The sequence below is a fragment of the Poecile atricapillus genome, chromosome 20 (assembly GCF_030490865.1).
Source record: "Poecile atricapillus isolate bPoeAtr1 chromosome 20, bPoeAtr1.hap1, whole genome shotgun sequence".
NCBI lineage: Eukaryota > Metazoa > Chordata > Aves > Passeriformes > Paridae > Poecile > Poecile atricapillus.
In genome coordinates, this window is record NC_081268.1 from 10,990,239 (window position 1) to 11,004,832 (window position 14,594).

At 57.2% G+C, this 14,594-nt stretch overlaps 3 protein-coding genes across 10 annotated transcripts; all 3 read left to right on the top strand.

Moving 5' to 3' along the window:
* Positions 1-2: 2 nt before the first annotated feature.
* PTGDS (prostaglandin D2 synthase) lies at positions 3-2,549 on the top strand. Of its 3 annotated transcripts, XM_058853376.1 has the most exons (7): positions 3-138; positions 1,072-1,211; positions 1,294-1,370; positions 1,485-1,598; positions 1,795-1,896; positions 2,098-2,123; positions 2,383-2,549. In XM_058853376.1, exons 1-6 carry the CDS (start codon positions 40-42, stop codon positions 2,121-2,123), a joined length of 558 nt encoding a protein of 185 aa, XP_058709359.1. In that variant the 5' UTR covers positions 3-39; the 3' UTR covers positions 2,383-2,549. The 3 variants fall into 3 exon arrangements, with proteins under 3 accessions (XP_058709359.1, XP_058709357.1, XP_058709358.1); XM_058853374.1 differs by having other exon boundaries at positions 1,294-1,598; XM_058853375.1 differs by having other exon boundaries at positions 1,294-1,598; positions 2,387-2,549.
* Positions 2,550-2,695: 146 nt separating this feature from the next.
* Positions 2,696-5,904, top strand: LOC131586496 (lipocalin-15-like). Of its 4 annotated transcripts, none has more exons than XM_058853380.1 (5): positions 2,696-4,267; positions 4,471-4,541; positions 5,375-5,476; positions 5,578-5,599; positions 5,755-5,904. In XM_058853380.1, exons 1-5 carry the CDS (start codon positions 3,987-3,989, stop codon positions 5,756-5,758), a joined length of 480 nt encoding a protein of 159 aa, XP_058709363.1. In that variant the 5' UTR covers positions 2,696-3,986; the 3' UTR covers positions 5,759-5,904. The 4 variants fall into 4 exon arrangements, with proteins under 4 accessions (XP_058709363.1, XP_058709364.1, XP_058709362.1 ...); XM_058853381.1 differs by adding an exon at positions 4,806-4,919 and having other exon boundaries at positions 2,696-3,552; positions 4,128-4,267; positions 4,471-4,535; positions 5,375-5,904; XM_058853379.1 differs by having other exon boundaries at positions 5,375-5,599.
* Positions 5,905-6,867: 963 nt separating this feature from the next.
* Positions 6,868-10,688, top strand: LOC131586497 (extracellular fatty acid-binding protein-like). 3 transcript variants are annotated; one of them, XM_058853383.1, is made up of 7 exons: positions 6,868-7,200; positions 7,661-7,800; positions 8,267-8,337; positions 8,916-9,026; positions 9,552-9,653; positions 9,891-9,916; positions 10,510-10,688. In XM_058853383.1, exons 1-6 carry the CDS (start codon positions 7,105-7,107, stop codon positions 9,914-9,916), a joined length of 546 nt encoding a protein of 181 aa, XP_058709366.1. In that variant the 5' UTR covers positions 6,868-7,104; the 3' UTR covers positions 10,510-10,688. The 3 variants fall into 3 exon arrangements, with proteins under 3 accessions (XP_058709366.1, XP_058709367.1, XP_058709368.1); XM_058853384.1 differs by having other exon boundaries at positions 6,876-7,200; positions 10,483-10,688; XM_058853385.1 differs by having other exon boundaries at positions 6,876-7,200; positions 10,364-10,514.
* The last annotated feature ends 3,906 nt before the right edge of the window (positions 10,689-14,594 follow it).

Below are 14,594 nucleotides of genomic sequence, written 5' to 3' on the forward strand. Positions count from 1 at the left end.
GCGCTCTGCCTCCAGCTCTCGGCTCAGCTCCACTTTGCCATGCAGGCCACACTGCTCGGCGTCCTGGGGCTGGCCCTGCTCAGCACACTGCACGCCCAGGACAGCATTCCTGTCCAAGCTGACTTCCAGCAGGACAAGGTGACCCAGGCCAACCGGCATCACCTCTGTGGAGGTTTGGGGTGTTTTGGGGGATCCTTGCCCTGAAAATGTGGGGTGGGGGTGGTGCAGGTGGATGGGGGGCCAGGCTCTCCCTGGTGCACATGCAGGCCCCCATCCTGGGACCTCCCAGCACCTGGGTTTGGTGGGATCCAGCATCCAGGCTCCAGCCTGTGGGGCAGAACCCTGGATTAGGCATGGGTCCAAGCTGCTGCTGTGCTGTGGAATGGGTGTGGATGCTCAGGGATCTTACAGGGGAGAGTGAGAAAGGCAATCTCAGTCTGACAGCACAGATGTGGGCCATGGGAACCCCTCCCCAACAAAGACCCCAGCCCAGGGCCACAAAAAAACCAAAGGCTGCTGTGCTGGGGTATCCCTTCCATCCCTCCTCCTGGCAAGGTGCTGGGGGACACAGAGGTGCTGGAGATGGAGGGAGGCACTTGCTGCAAGGACAGGGGTTTGGGGTGTGCTGCAAGGGTGATCCCAGCACAGCTGCTCTCCAAGGCTGGCAGTTCCCCTCAGGGCAGCACACTGCTGGCTCCATACACCGGGATGGAATGAGCCGTGCTGCACCCAGTGTCCTGACCCCTCCTCACACCCACAGATGGCTGGAAATGGTATCTCAGAGCCAGGCAGTCCTGTCACACTCCCTGGGCTTGGGGTGAAGAGGAAGGAAACACCCATGGGCAGTGAAGGGCATGTAATGAAACAGGGATTTCCTTGTTCCTGGGTTTTTTTTTTCCTTGTTCCTGGGTTTTGTGGTTGCCAAGAGCTGTAGCAGCTCCCTGAGACGCTGTCCTGCTGTAGGGAATGGACTGCCAGGGGAGAGGGACATGGCCTGGGCTGGGGCTGGTGGAGGCTGAGGGGTGAGACAGGGTCTGTGCCCAGCTGGGGCTGAGTGGAGGTTGTGTGCAGCTCACAGGGAGATGGTACAGCATTGGCCTGGCCTCCAACTCTAACTGGTTCAAGGAGAAGAAGCACCTGATGAAGATGTGCACCACCATCATCTCCACCACCGCAGAGGGGAACCTGGAAGTTACATCTACTTACCCCAAGTATGGGGCATGGGGAGGGAGTGCGTGGGGAGGGGGTACTGGGGGTGGCCACTGGTGCATCCCCCGCTGCTGTGCTCCCCAGGGGGGACCAGTGCGTGACGAGGAACAGTCTTTACACCAAGACAGAGCAGCCAGGGCGGTTCAGCTACACCAGCCCACGTGAGTGCCCAGCTTCTGTGCTGCCCTGGACACACTCACAGCCCTGCTGTGCCTGCTCCTGCCTTGGAGCTGATTTTGAGCTCAAGGCTGAGTTGTGCCCCATGTCCCCTACAGGCTGGGGCAGCAAGCACAACATCCATGTGGTGGAGACCAACTATGAGGAATACGCCTTGGTGGCCACCCGAATCTTCAAGAGCACTGGTTCCTCCACCATGGTGCTGCTCTACAGTATGTCTGCCCCGGGACCCCCATGCTGTCCATGCCCCTGGGATGTCTCTTCCATAGGAGAAGGGCAGGGTTAGGGTCATTTCTCAAGCTGGGGTGACCTTGGGGGGATGGTGGCTGGGTCGGGATCCCTGGGCTGCCCATACCTCTGTGCTGGTGGGTATGGGGGGACTGCCTCTCACCCTGCTCTTGGCTGCAGGCAGGACAAAGGAGCTGAGTCCTGAGCACCTGGAGATGTTCACCCAGTTCTCCAGGGAGCAGGGCCTGACGGATGATGAGATCCTCATCCTGCCCCAGACAGGTGAGGCTGGGAGCACAGGGATGGTGTTGGGGAGTAGGGGGTGAGGATACCAGAGGGGGACTGAGTAGGAGGAGACCCTGCTGGCTTGTCCCTGCCTCCCTATGGGGCCAGCTATGGGGTATCCCCATTCAGGATTCCTCAGGGGGGCTAAGGTCCCACAGCCCCCAGAGGAGCTGATCTCCCTGTTTCTTCCTCCTGCAGACAAATGCATGGCAGATGCTGCTTAGGTGAGTCCTGACTTCACTGGGGCTCAGACCAGCCCTGCGGGAGGGTATGTGGGTGCTTAAAGCTGTGTCACCCCACAGAGCCCCCAGCCCCTCTACAGTCCTTCCCCAGGCTGCTCCTCTCCTCACAACTACTGGGGATCCCCCACCCAGCCCTGTGGGGTGCCTCCCCACACAGTGTGGGGCTCGCCAGGCCCATGTACCCCCTGTGTGTTACCTGGTCTCCCACAGCTCAGCCATGCTCACCCCCCATCTTTTCCAGGCAGACCCACCAGCTGCTACCAGTCCAAGCCCCAGCAGCACCGCAAGCTGGCGACCACCCTGTCCCATCTGACCACCAGTGGCTCCCCAGCACTGCAGCAGTCTTCGCTTCCTGGCTTCACAACCTATACCTGTATCCCTGTCTCAATTAAAGCCCATAAAAAACCAGCCCTTGCCTGCTGGATTGTTGTGAGGCAGCCCCAAACAAGGCAATGGGGTGGGGAAAGCATGGCCAGTGGGGCTGGGACTGGGGTTAGCAGTCAGGGCTGACCCCAGCTCCTGGCTGTGGAGCTGCTGGGCTGAGACCCCATGTGCACTCGCAGCTCTGCCCTGTGGTGCTGCCTGCCCACTGAACCTGCCCTATCCCAGAAAAAGGGGTCCCTGAGTCCAGGACCCACTGAGAGGCATCTGCTCCCCCCTCTGCCCCTTGGGCTCCCCCAGTTTCCCTGTCTTGGTTTCACTGCTGGACAGCAGGTTGGCAGTATGGGAATGGGGCGATGGGCAATCAGGGGTTCTCCAGAAGTTTGGGGAAGGATGGACATGAAGCAGAAGGATGTCTGCGAGCTCTGGGTGTGGCTTGATCCTGGCCACCCCTGGAACTCCATGCCATCAAGCCAGACCCTCTCCAGCAGTGGAGTCTGAGTTGTTTGCCACCAGCATAAGAATCCACAACCCCTTCTGAGAGCACCAGGCTGTGGCTCAGCCTGGGGTAACAGCACAACCATTCTGTGGCACTGAGGATCCTGAGGCAGGATCTGTCCCACCACTGACAGACCCTAGAATCAATGGGAACAGCCAGGAGGGGCCCCTGGGATGCACCTCATACTCCTACTCAGCCACGGAGCGGGCACGGGGCAGCACTTGGTCCTGGCGTGATCTGGGTTGGGTCTCACACAAGGCTGCATTCATCCAGAACTGCGGGGGACATGGCACTGTCACCTAAGCTGGGCACAGGTTATCCCTGCCCTTATGTAACCTGTTGCATAAAGCGGGTGTGTGGGCAGGGGTGCTGCCAGCAGTGGGGGCTGTAAAGGTGGGTGCAGCCTCTCCTGCCCACATCCACTCCAGGGCAAGGATGACAGCAGCACTGCCCAGCCTGGCTCTGGCCCTGCTCTACCTGCTGCAGGCAGGGGCCCAGGTCCCTGTGCAACTGCACTTGGACACTGAGAAGGTAACCTCACAGATTTCTGCCTGGCACATCCTGCCTGGGCTAGCTGGGGCAGGGCAGTGCTGCACCCCTGGGTACCCGCCAGCCCCATCCCTGAGCCAACACCAGGACAGCTTCCAGGAGAGCCTGTGCAAAACCAGGTTAGTCCTGGCTGCTGTGTCCAGTGCCAGCAGTAGCCCCACTGCAAGGACACCAACGCATGGGACCATGATGTCCCCAAGCATGTGGCACTATCCCCAGGGAACATGGGCCAGGTGCTGCACATGTACTCTTAGCATGGGGCAGGACAGGGTGCTCTGCGTGCAGGAAGGTGGCAGGTCCCCGTGTCTGCCTGGCTGGTCCCCACAGAGGATTGCAGGTTTCTACCTGGGGTGTCGTGTTCCCCATGCTGGAGGGCCGATCTCCACAGAGGGTGGCAGGTCCCTGAAGAGGGCGACATGTCCCCACAGACAGTGGCAGGTCCACTGCAGGTTGTCAAATTTCTGCAGTGGGCTGCCAGGTCCCCCACGGAGGAGTGCGGATTCCCCTGGCAAGTCCCCACAACTTTTCCAAATTCCACTGGTGATGTCCTGCTGCAGTTTGCAGGGGTGTGGCATGTCACAGCCATTGCTTTCAACTGCTCCATCTTCCTGAAGATGAGGGATGGGATGAAGTCATCCATGGCCATCATCAGCTTCATGCCAGAAGGGGACCTGGCCATGAAGTTGGTCTGGCCCTTTTAAGTGTCTGTCCTGCTCACCCTGTTCCCTGTGGTACAGGGACTCCCTTCCCCACCAAAGCAACTTCCCCACTGCTCCAGGTTGTCCAACCCTGCCTCAGTGCAACCCTCTGGGCAGGCTGGGCTCCCCCCTGTGCCCACCATCCCACTGCCCTCCCATGTGGTCTCTAGACACATTTGTCTGCTTCATGTTCCTTTTCCAGGATGCACAAATGCCAAAAGTTTGAGCCTCTCTTCCAGCGGAGCGGGCAGGCAGGACACTACACAGGTATGTGTGGTATGGGCTTTGGAGCCATGGGTACCTTGAAGCAGAGGGTGGGTATCCCAGCCCCCATGCCTCAGGAGCAGTGGGAGGTGGGCTTGGCCCCTCTGTCTCCACGACTCAGCAAGAACTTCTAGGTGGGTGGGCACCTGGCTCCTCCACATCGAGCAGGGGTTCCTTCCTCATACCCACCTCAGGCAAATTTGAGGCTTGAGCACTGAGCTGCGGGCCCAGACTGTACCACGTTACCCACCTGGTCACCTCTGGGGTCCTTAGGAGCACAAGAGAAGAGGGATCTGCATGTGATGGAGACACACTACAGCCACTACGCTGTCCTGCACGAGGCCCATCACAGCGAGGCAGAGCCCAGCACGGCATTGCAGCTCCTCAGTGCATTGGGAGTGGGGACCTGGCTCCTGGGAAGGGATGGGGGCACCAGAGGCAGGCAGGGTCTGGGCTCCCCACCACTGCCCAGGCCCACCATCAGCAGCACCCCATGTCCATCACCTAGGGAATTAATTTTGGGGTGAATGGAGCCTTGCACTGAAGATATCTCCTGTTGGTTGTGGGTTGAACCAGAGCCCCCTGCAGTGTGCAAGCCCAGCTGCAGAAACCCAACCCTGCCAGCCACCGCAAGTGAATGGGTCACTCATCCCAAGGGGCTTGTGCCCCTTTGCTGCCAGCCCAGGGCAGCTGTGGGTTGCCTGGTGTCCACCCTGCATGTTCGTTCCTTGGCCCTTCCCTGGGGTCCAGCTGCTGCCCCGCAGTCCCTGGACCCCTAGTGTGGGGCTGGCTGCTGGGATTCCTTGCACTCATCAGCACCCACTTTGGGTGTGTGGCTGCAGCGAGGGAGCAGGACCTGAGCCCCCAGCTCCTGCAGAAGTTCATGGAGCTCATCCCCACCATGGGACTGACTAAGGACATGCTGGTCATCCTGCCCAAGTCAGGTGAGTGGCCCAAGGGCACAGGGTGGCAGCTGTGGCCCCTCTGCATGGGGGCTCAGGGTGTTGCCAATGGCACACTTACCCCTCTCTTTGCTTTCCAACAGATCAGTGCACCAGGGACATCAGGTGAGTGTGGCCAGGGAAAGCTGTGACTCCCTTCCAGCATAGCCTGGGCTGAGCAGGGACTTGCAGGCCCTGGGTGATTCCCCACATGCCTCGGGACTCTGTCATCTTGGCTGTGCCCTGCTCTGAACAGTTGTCTGCCTGTCTTGTCTCTGCAGCTGAAGTACCATGTGTCCTCTAGACCTAGTGAACTACGGGCTCTGCATCCCACTCCATGGTGCTCCTTCCCGTCCTCCAGGCTCTGCCAGACCCCCTGCTTCGTACCAGGATCACCCTCAACCTCCTAAATAAATAGATGCAGAAACTGCTCCAGAGCTTGGTGCTTTATTGGTGGGAGCAGGTTGATGCCAGGGTCCCCAGGCACCCTGAGCCAAACAGTCCTGGAGCTGACCCTTCCTGTCAGGCCCTCACGGGTGGTAGGGGGCACCCGGGATGTGATGTTTGCTGTGCCAAGCATGGGGAGGATGGGGAAGGTGCAGGGGACCAGCTGCCAGGGCATGGAAGAATGGAGCCAGGGTGAACAGGGGCTGGCACAGGCTAGCTGGGTGCTCAGTAGCTCTGGGCAGACAGGGCTAAGCAGTCAGTCTGCCCAGTGCTGCCTGCAGGAAACCCCGTTCCCTGCTCAGTCCTCTCCTGGGCCACCCAGCTGGGAGTGGGGTGGCACCAGGGCTGCCTATGGCAGGACTGGGACCCACATGTCTGTCTGACACCCCCCTTGGTCCCCATCTGACCAAAGTAAGGCCATGCTGCCATAACCCCCAAGGGCAGTATTCATCCCCCTCCACCTCCTGCAGAGTGAAGGCAGCCTCTGGTCCCCCCTCTGCCTCCCTGCCCCGGAGTCCCTCAGTGCCCAGGCAGATGTTGGGCTGTGACCCCAGGAGCCTGGCAGAGCCAGGCCACAGGGGTCATCACACTCTGGGAAGGAGGGACACAATCCCCCAGCGACATGAAGCCGTTCTTCTGCGCAGCCTGCTCAGGGTGCAGCCCAGCGCAGGTGGGGAGGCCGGCGCAGGCACCGCGGGTCAGGCTGTGCCAGCCAAGGGCTGGATTTGGGCAGGATGCCAGCAGCTGCCCGGGGCTGGTGACACCGGTCACCGAGGGCCTTGGTGAGTGGGGCAACGGGGCTGCCCCGGGGCCGGTGCCGGGAAGAACCTCCCGCTCCTCCCGGCAGCCCTCCGGCAGCCCGCTGGAAAACAACCGTCCCCTTTGTTCTTTCGCAAGCAGCCAAAAGAACGGGGGAAATCCGAAATTTCAGCAATGGTGCAACAGTTCCTGTAACCCCGTTTTGGGGCTGGCAGGCACGAGCTCCCCTCTGCCCCAGGGCTTTGTTCACTCTGGGCTGACTCTGCCCTTCGGATCCACCCCTGCCCAAGGCAGCCCCGAGAGCGCTCCCGTGGGGCTCGGCACGGCTCCAGCGGGGGGGCAGAGCAGGCAGCACGGAGCTATAAATCCCACAGCCCCGGCACCGCTCCCCATCCCGCTGCGGAGGCCAGGGGAGCTGAGCCGAGATGAGGACGATGGGGCTGAGCCTGGGACTGGTCCTGCTGTGCTTGCTGGGCGTGCAGGCTGGGGACGTGGGGACTGCGGAGCCGGACGAGAGCAAGGTGGGAAGGGAAGGGAAGGGAAGGGAAGGGAAGGGAAGGGAAGGGAAGGGAAGGGAAGGGAAGGGAAGGGAAGGGAAGGGAAGGGAAGGGAAGGGAAGGGAAGGGAAGGGAAGGGAAGGGAAGGGAAGGGAAGGGAAGGGAAGGGAAGGGAAGGGAAGGGAAGGGAAGGGAAGGGAAGGGAAGGGAAGGGAAGGGTGTAGTCTCCAGTCACCAGCAGAGCAGGAAGGACTGTAAATGTCTTTTCGTACTGGGGACAGCTGGGGTCACTACAGCCACCATTGCTTTGCTGTCACACGTAGCTAAGGATAGTCACTCAGCTCCTGCATAGGTGCCCCTGTGGGAATTTTGTTGTCTGGACGGGATGTGCGTGTTCCATGGACTGAGGTTTTTCTGGCTTGGTCCCTGAGGAGGGGACACTCTTGACTGCTCCTCTGGACTCACAGCCTGCTCTCACTGCCAGGTTGCAGGGACATGGTACATCACTGCTATGGCCTCTGACTCCGAGAGCTATCTCCAAAATAAGGACCAACTGAAGATGGCGATGGCCAACATTGAGGTCCTGGGGGATGGTGACCTGAAGGTCTCCTTTGCAATTCCCACGTAAGTCCATATGCATAGGACTCCATAGGCTTCACTACCAGCCTCCTTCCTGGACCTTCACTGGTGGGTCTCCACCTCAGTGCACTCACCAAAGACTGGGCAGGGGTTGAGACAGGACCACCAGGGGCTTGGGACAGCTGTGGGCTCCCTGTCTTCAGGGCAGGCTCAGGGCAATGCTAGCTAGGACCAGTGCCATCACAGAGGGTGGGACGGGATCCCATGATTACAACTTTCCCAGCAGAACCAGTCTCATCCCAGAAGCTCAAAGCATGAGTGAGGGCATGTTCCCTGTCCCCTGCCAGCTCAGGTGCCCTGTATTCCAAGGGTGGTATCTGTTCCCTCCTGCCCTGGCCACACCATCCCACCTCTGAACAGCAAGTCCCACATCTGGGATAGTGACCCTTGAACAGGAGAGAGGAAAGGAGGTCACTTCAACTCAGCTGGAGCATCTTTCACTCTTCTGCAGCCCTGGTAGATGCATGAAGTTTGAATCGATCTACAAGCCAACAGGCAGCCCGGGTGAATACTACAGCTCTGGTGAGTGGGGGTGCCTGGGTCTTGGGGCAGGATGTAGGCATGTCCTACCATCCCTGTCTGAAGCAGCTGGCTGTTCCTGGGGACATGGCCCTCAGGACTGCCTGTCCCTCCTCTGTCCTGGGTGGGACATCCTTCTGCCTCCAGGTGCCAGCTGCACCCCAGGGCTGGTGGCTCAGCAGCATGGCAGACCCCCTCAATCCCTCCCTCTGGGATAAACATATCCAGAGCAAGCTTAAACCCCAGTGGAATAGTAGGCTCCTTCTGCAAAGAGGCTGTGAGCAGATGTTCCCAGGGATGGAGCAGGAGTGGTTTTCCATCATTCCCAGCACAAGGATCAATCTGACACTGGCCAACAGCTTGCACTGACCACCCCTTTCTATCCTCACCTCCCCATCCCTCTGCTCTGCTGTGGTCTGTAGGCTCCCCCAGGCTTTCAGAGGGCCTTAGCAAGAAAGAAAAGCAGGATGGGGAGATACTGAGGAAAGACAGGCTTGATGGGCTTCATGCTCTTACAGCCCCTTTGCAGAGTGGGGGTTTCCAGAAGAAGATAATTAATTTTTCTCCACGTCCTTTTGCAGACAGAGGCAATAAGACGGTGAGGCTGGTGGATACCGATGGCAGTTCCTACATGGTTGTCTTTGCCACCAGAGAGAAGGATGAGAAGACCTTGCACATGCTGAGACTTTACAGTGCGTATCCAGCAGTGGTGAACTGCTCAGAGGCGTCAGGTGCTTCTGAGGGTCCTGCAAGGCTGGGGAACGGGGGTCTCCCTCTTCACTCCCACCCTGAGTGAGGTGCAGGAGCGGGGCAGGGACCACCAGGTGTTCCCTGTGTGGCAGGGAAGGAGCAGTGGTTTGGGGTGGCTGCGGAGGTTGGGGCTCCGGCTCCCAGCACTGTGCTGCAAGTCCATGGCCTTGGGTAAGTTGCTTGTTGGAGAGGGGTGGAGAGTGGGGTTCTTGCTGCACAGGCAGAACAGAATCAGTGGGGACAGGAATCATGAGAGGAGTCACTGTGCTGGTGTCAGAATCTCTGGCTGTCTTGTTCCCTGGGTGGGGTGTCTCATGTGCTTGGCCACCACTGCTCTCCAGGACCTCCCTCAGTGCATTCTGCCAGGGACTGCCATCCATCCCACCCTCAGCTGGACACACTCACCAGCTTCCCAGGCGATGCAGGGTCAGGCACAGCCTGGAGCTAACTCATGTCTTTGTCTTTAGGCAGAAGCCAGTGGGTGAGACCCAAAATCAAATTGCTGTTCAAGAGACTTGCCAAGCTGAACGGCTTCACCGACGAGACGATCTGGATTTTACCCAGGCAGGGTGAGCACTGCCCAGGACCAATACAGGGACACGCAGGCAGGGACCAGCTCAGCCCATCAGTGCCACCACTTTGTGGTCTGAGCTGGCAGGAGGGGGTGCTGGCAGCCAGCAGTGCTCTGGCCGGGCACACTGAGCAAGGAGAAACCCACAAGTTCCTTTTGAGTAGTCTGTTTTGGGTGCTAAATGTGATTATTCAGACCACAGTGCTAGACTCAGGCTTTCTTTTTGTTTTCACAGAGGAATGCAGACTTGATGAATTGTAGGTGAGTTGTTACAGTGCAACGTGGTGTTTGCAATGTTCTCTCCTGGACATTTACTCTCTTGGTGCCCCCACGACAAGGGCCACCAAGAACTCTTTGAATTTCTATGGGGTTGAGCTGCTTGAACTGGTGCTGGAGCTTGCACACAGGTAGGACCATTCTTTTGGATACTGCTCTACAGTGGGGATCCCCAGGTAGCAGCACGCAGGGACTCCCGAGGAGCAGTGCCCAGAGACCCCCAGTGGAAAGTGCCTGGCACTGAACTTGGGGGCTGAAACCACCAGAGAAATGTCTGTGCAGCCCTTTAAGCAGTGAGGACCAGGACACCAGCTCCTGCCAAAGGGGCCCTGGGCTTGTGGACTGGCAAACCTGGCCAGAGTGGGTTGGTGTCTCACTATGCAAAACATTTGCTGTTGTCACCACCCTGGCCTGTGCTTTCCCACCACACAGCTGAAGGCATTACTAGAAATCCATTGCTGGAGATGCCTCACCCTACAAATCTGGGGAGAACTGGAGAAGAATGCATCGATTCTAATGGAGAGTCCCACTGGTCTCCTTGCCCCACCCAGCCCCCACCTCTCCCACCTGTTTTCCAGGAAGCGCAGACTGGCTCATGGATGCTCCTGCCAAGCAATGCAAGATCCATGCTCTGAAGCTCCAAGCTTCTGCTCCACCATCCTTTTTCCAAGCTCTGTTGTCAGGACTCTGACACAGCCCCTGCTCCTCCAGCACACAGTCCCTGCTTTTTGTCAAATAAATAAAAGCCCTCCCCAGATCTTGGTTTGGCTGTCTTGGGAGAACCTGGGGTGCTGGGTCCTGTGGTCCCTCCTGTTGTCCTCCTGGGGGCTGTGGATGGTGAACAGCCAGGAGTGATCCCAGCTGAGCTCACCCAAGAATATTTATTTCTAATCAGATACTTTAAATTGATGCAATCACACTGGGTTCCATTTAAGGTTCCCAATGTTGTTTAGGGCATGTATTTGCTAATATCAGCTTAAGCACTCAAAAGGAAGCTAAGCTGGTCTTTCCAGACAATCTCTGTGCCATATGTGATAGTTAATCCTCTTGACTTTTCATTTTTTCTCTTTTTAAAAATAAAGTGTGACTGTATGGGATCATCTGAGGTCATAAGAGTAACACCAGCTGGCACAAGGATACTTTAATTTCAGTTCTGAGCCAGGTTCCACTTGCTGCTTGGGACCTGTGGGCTCTTGGCCATCCAAAAAAAAAAATGAGTGCATGAATGCCCATCCAACCTGCCTGGAGCTGTCATGTGTTAGAGGCTCCTGGATGTCCCTGTGCATGTGATGAGTGCAGCACCAGTCACCAGCTGGTGGTGAGGCTACCACAACAGGAGTCACTCAGATGACATGAAGACATCAGGACCAGGCTTGTCCATCTGCCTTGGATGACAAGGAAGCTGCCAGACACACCTATCATGAAGAGAGGTGCAGGAGAGAAGCAGCAGCCCCATGCTTGGGTCTCTGCCCTCATGTATTCCCTGCCCCTCTTCTGCAGACAGCAGTCAGGGCTGTACTCGCTGTCTCTCTGCTGGCCTGGCAGCCAGAGGAGCACTCCATGGCAGCACAGGGTGTCTGGCTGTAGTGGGGTGACCTCAGGCACCCACCAAAGCCTCTCTAGCTCTCCCCCCTGCAGCTGGACAGGGGAGAGAAAATATAACAAAGGATTTGTGAGTTAAGATAAGGGCTGGGAGAGATCACTCATCAAATACTCATCAAATACTGTCACAGGCAAAACAGGCTCTAATTAGAGATATTAATTGAATTTATTACTAACAAAATCAGAGCAGGATAATGAAAAGTAAAATAAGACCTTAAAACCACCTTCCCCCCATCCCTCCCTTCTTACCAGTTCTACCTCCTGCCCCGCAGTGGTGCAGGGAGACAGGAATGGGACACTGCTCAGGGACAGAAGTTATTTCCCTGCTCCAGCAGAGTCCCTCCCATGGGGAATAGTTCTCCGTGAACTTCTCAATTGTGAGTCCAGCTCACAAGCAGCAGCCCTAGCCAAACTGCTGCAATGTGACTCACTTTTCCATGGGGTCAGTCCTTCAAAGACAGGCTGCTCCAGCGTGTGTCTCCCATGGGGTCACAGCTTCTACCAGCAAACCTGCCCCAGTGTGGGCTCCTCTCTCCACAGGTCTGCAAGTCCCTGCCAGGAATCCTGCTCCACCACGGGCTTCCCACATGGAAGAGGGGTCACATCCTCCCCTCAGGCATCTCCGTGCTCCAGCATAGGCTCCTCCAGGAGCTGCAGGTGGATCTCTGCACTCCTGTGCCATCCTTGGGTTGCAGGAGCACCACTGTCTTCACTACAGGCTCAGGGGAATCTCAGCTCCAACACCTGGAACAGCTTCTTCCCCTCCTTCTCCACTGACCTTGGTGACCTTGGTGTCTGCAGAGCTTTCCTCTCACATATTCTCACCCCGCTTTTATTTGGCCACAATTACAACTGCACAAAAACCTCTTTTGTTTCTTCTTAAATATGTAATCTCAGAGGCATAACCACCACTCCTAACTGGCCTAGCTTTGGCCAGTGGCATGTCCATCTTCGGAGCCACCAGGGATTGGCTCTGCTGGACATGGTGGAAGCTTCTCACAGCTTCTTACAGAAGCCAACCCTATAGCCCCCCACTATCAAAGCCTGGCCATGCCAAGCCAATACAGTGGCGTATGTCTCAAAGTCCACAGCTCCATGGCAGAAGCTGTGCCCCTGCCACATACACAGCACTGCTCACCTGCAGACACGTCCCTCACTGCCCTGTGCCACAGGGTGGTTCCTGGCAGTGTCCCTGGGATGTGGCTCTTTGTGCACAGCAAGGCTGTGGAGTTGGCTTGTGCTTCACTTGAGCCTACCTAGAGCTCACTTGACTCATTAGATTTGATTGCAAATGAAATGCAATTTAATTAGCAGAAAGGCAAACAGCCCCTGTCAATGACTGGCTGATCATTCCCTAATGACTATCAGATCAGCACATGTAATTGCAAAGCCCCACAGTTACCAGAGGATGAAATGAAGATGCCACTTGCCTCCTACTCACACAGCACATCTGACATTTTCTCCTGCCCTGGCTCATGGGCTGGAGAGTTTTGCTGTGGGGGGACACACGGTCTGTTGTGCCTCATCCCTCTGCACCCTCCAACTTCCATTAAGGCAGCTGGTGCCAGAGAACCCAACCTGGTTTTCTGGTAGCCCAGACTGTGGTGCTGTCCTGGGGATAGCAGCTCTTTGGTATGCCCTTGGTCATGGAGAGGTCACAGGGTACAGGGAGGGAGCTGGGTGTGGGTGGCTTCCCCAGGGTTCTTGTGCTGGGTGTGTCTGTGTGATATCTTTCCAGTGGACCGGCCATGTAGTTTTCCATCTCTGCCTCATCAAATCAACTCAAAGACTCTGTGAACATGGAATTATAGTTAGAACAGGTAAAGGGAAAAGTTTTCTGTGATGACAAATGGATTTAGGAACCCAAACACTTCCTGTATTTGCCCCATGAAGTGAGCACTTTGGGCTTTAGTGGGTCCCTCTCTGCCTCTCCAAGGAGATCAGGTCCCACCTTGCTGCCAGTCCTGCTTGTCCCTGATGGATCAGTGCTGGAGGATCCAACTCAGCCCCACTGTGATTGGGGCTCCTGTGGCCCCCTCCATCTCCCCACCCACCACTTGCTCCCAGATGAAGAAAGAGTGCCCCTGCCCCATGGCTGAGTGTGATGCTAGGGAGTGCTGAGGTCCCCACAGAGGTGCTGTTTCCAGTAAATGGTTTTTATCTCAAACCACCTTTTTGTGCCTCCAGTTCTCAACTCCATTCTTAGAGCAGGGAGGAGGTGGTGGAAAGGAGGGAGGGAGAGAGAGAGGCAGTGAGCAGCATCTGGTTTGTGAGGGTCTTGGGCAGGGGACACTAAATTGGAGAGTGCCATTCCTAAACCATGACAGCAGCTTTTTTTTTGGGGAAGTAAAATCCCAGAGAGGGATTTATTTTTTTTTTCCACAGTCCATTTCACAGGAGCTAAGGGCCAAGGAAATTAAAGAATAAAGAAAATGTTAAGAGGTAACTATTTTGCTGGGAGCAGATGACATGGCTGGCCCCATGCCACGCTGTCACCCACCTCTGCCTGGTACCTTCCTGCTCAGTCATGGTGTCAGGGGGAGCCACGGGCAGGTGGAAATTCCTTCCAGAGCCAGGCCTGATGTCCCTGTCACACCATACCATAGTAGCTCACTCTCAGCATTCCTTGGACAGGCTCAAATTGGGCTGACAGGCTGCCAGAGCACCATTGACACTCTAACAGGGCTCCCACTGTGAGCGTGTCGGCTGGGGCTGAGCCCAGCCACACAGCCCTGCACAGCCATGGGAATCCGTACACTGAGAATCAGGCAGCACATGCTGGCCAGCAGGATCCCAGACAGCAGGTCCAATACAGCACTGGCTTTTGTGTGCGTGCCAAGGCCTCAGGTCTGTGCCCAGAGCATGGGGCCAGACATTGGATGCCAGGATTTTGCAGAGCATCCCTTGACTCCATGGGAGAAAACCTTGGGCAGCCTGGGAGCTCTGCAGCACACAGGGACAACCTGGCATTACTACTGGACATGGCTACTGGTGTGACTGGGGTGCTCATGTGGCATCTCTGGGGTTTGTGGCTGTGGAGGCACATCTCCACCAAGCACCC

Excerpts from the sequence above, each read along its gene's own strand:
- PTGDS (XM_058853374.1), top strand. The coding sequence starts at position 40 with ATGCAGGCCACACTGCTCGGCGTCCTGGGGCTGGCCCTGCTCAGCACA. Across the intron at positions 139-1,071 it reads CTGACTTCCAGCAGGACAAG|CTCACAGGGAGATGGTACAG; the intron begins GTGACCCAGGCC and ends GGTTGTGTGCAG. Across the intron at positions 1,599-1,794 it reads CACCATGGTGCTGCTCTACA|GCAGGACAAAGGAGCTGAGT; the intron begins GTATGTCTGCCC and ends TCTTGGCTGCAG.
- LOC131586496 (XM_058853381.1), top strand. The coding sequence starts at position 3,457 with ATGACAGCAGCACTGCCCAGCCTGGCTCTGGCCCTGCTCTACCTGCTG. Across the intron at positions 3,553-4,127 it reads TGCACTTGGACACTGAGAAG|TTTGCAGGGGTGTGGCATGT; the intron begins GTAACCTCACAG and ends GTCCTGCTGCAG. Across the intron at positions 4,920-5,374 it reads CACGGCATTGCAGCTCCTCA|CGAGGGAGCAGGACCTGAGC; the intron begins GTGCATTGGGAG and ends GTGTGGCTGCAG.
- LOC131586497 (XM_058853383.1), top strand. The coding sequence starts at position 7,105 with ATGAGGACGATGGGGCTGAGCCTGGGACTGGTCCTGCTGTGCTTGCTG. Across the intron at positions 7,801-8,266 it reads GTCTCCTTTGCAATTCCCAC|CCCTGGTAGATGCATGAAGT; the intron begins GTAAGTCCATAT and ends ACTCTTCTGCAG. Across the intron at positions 9,654-9,890 it reads CTGGATTTTACCCAGGCAGG|AGGAATGCAGACTTGATGAA; the intron begins GTGAGCACTGCC and ends TTGTTTTCACAG.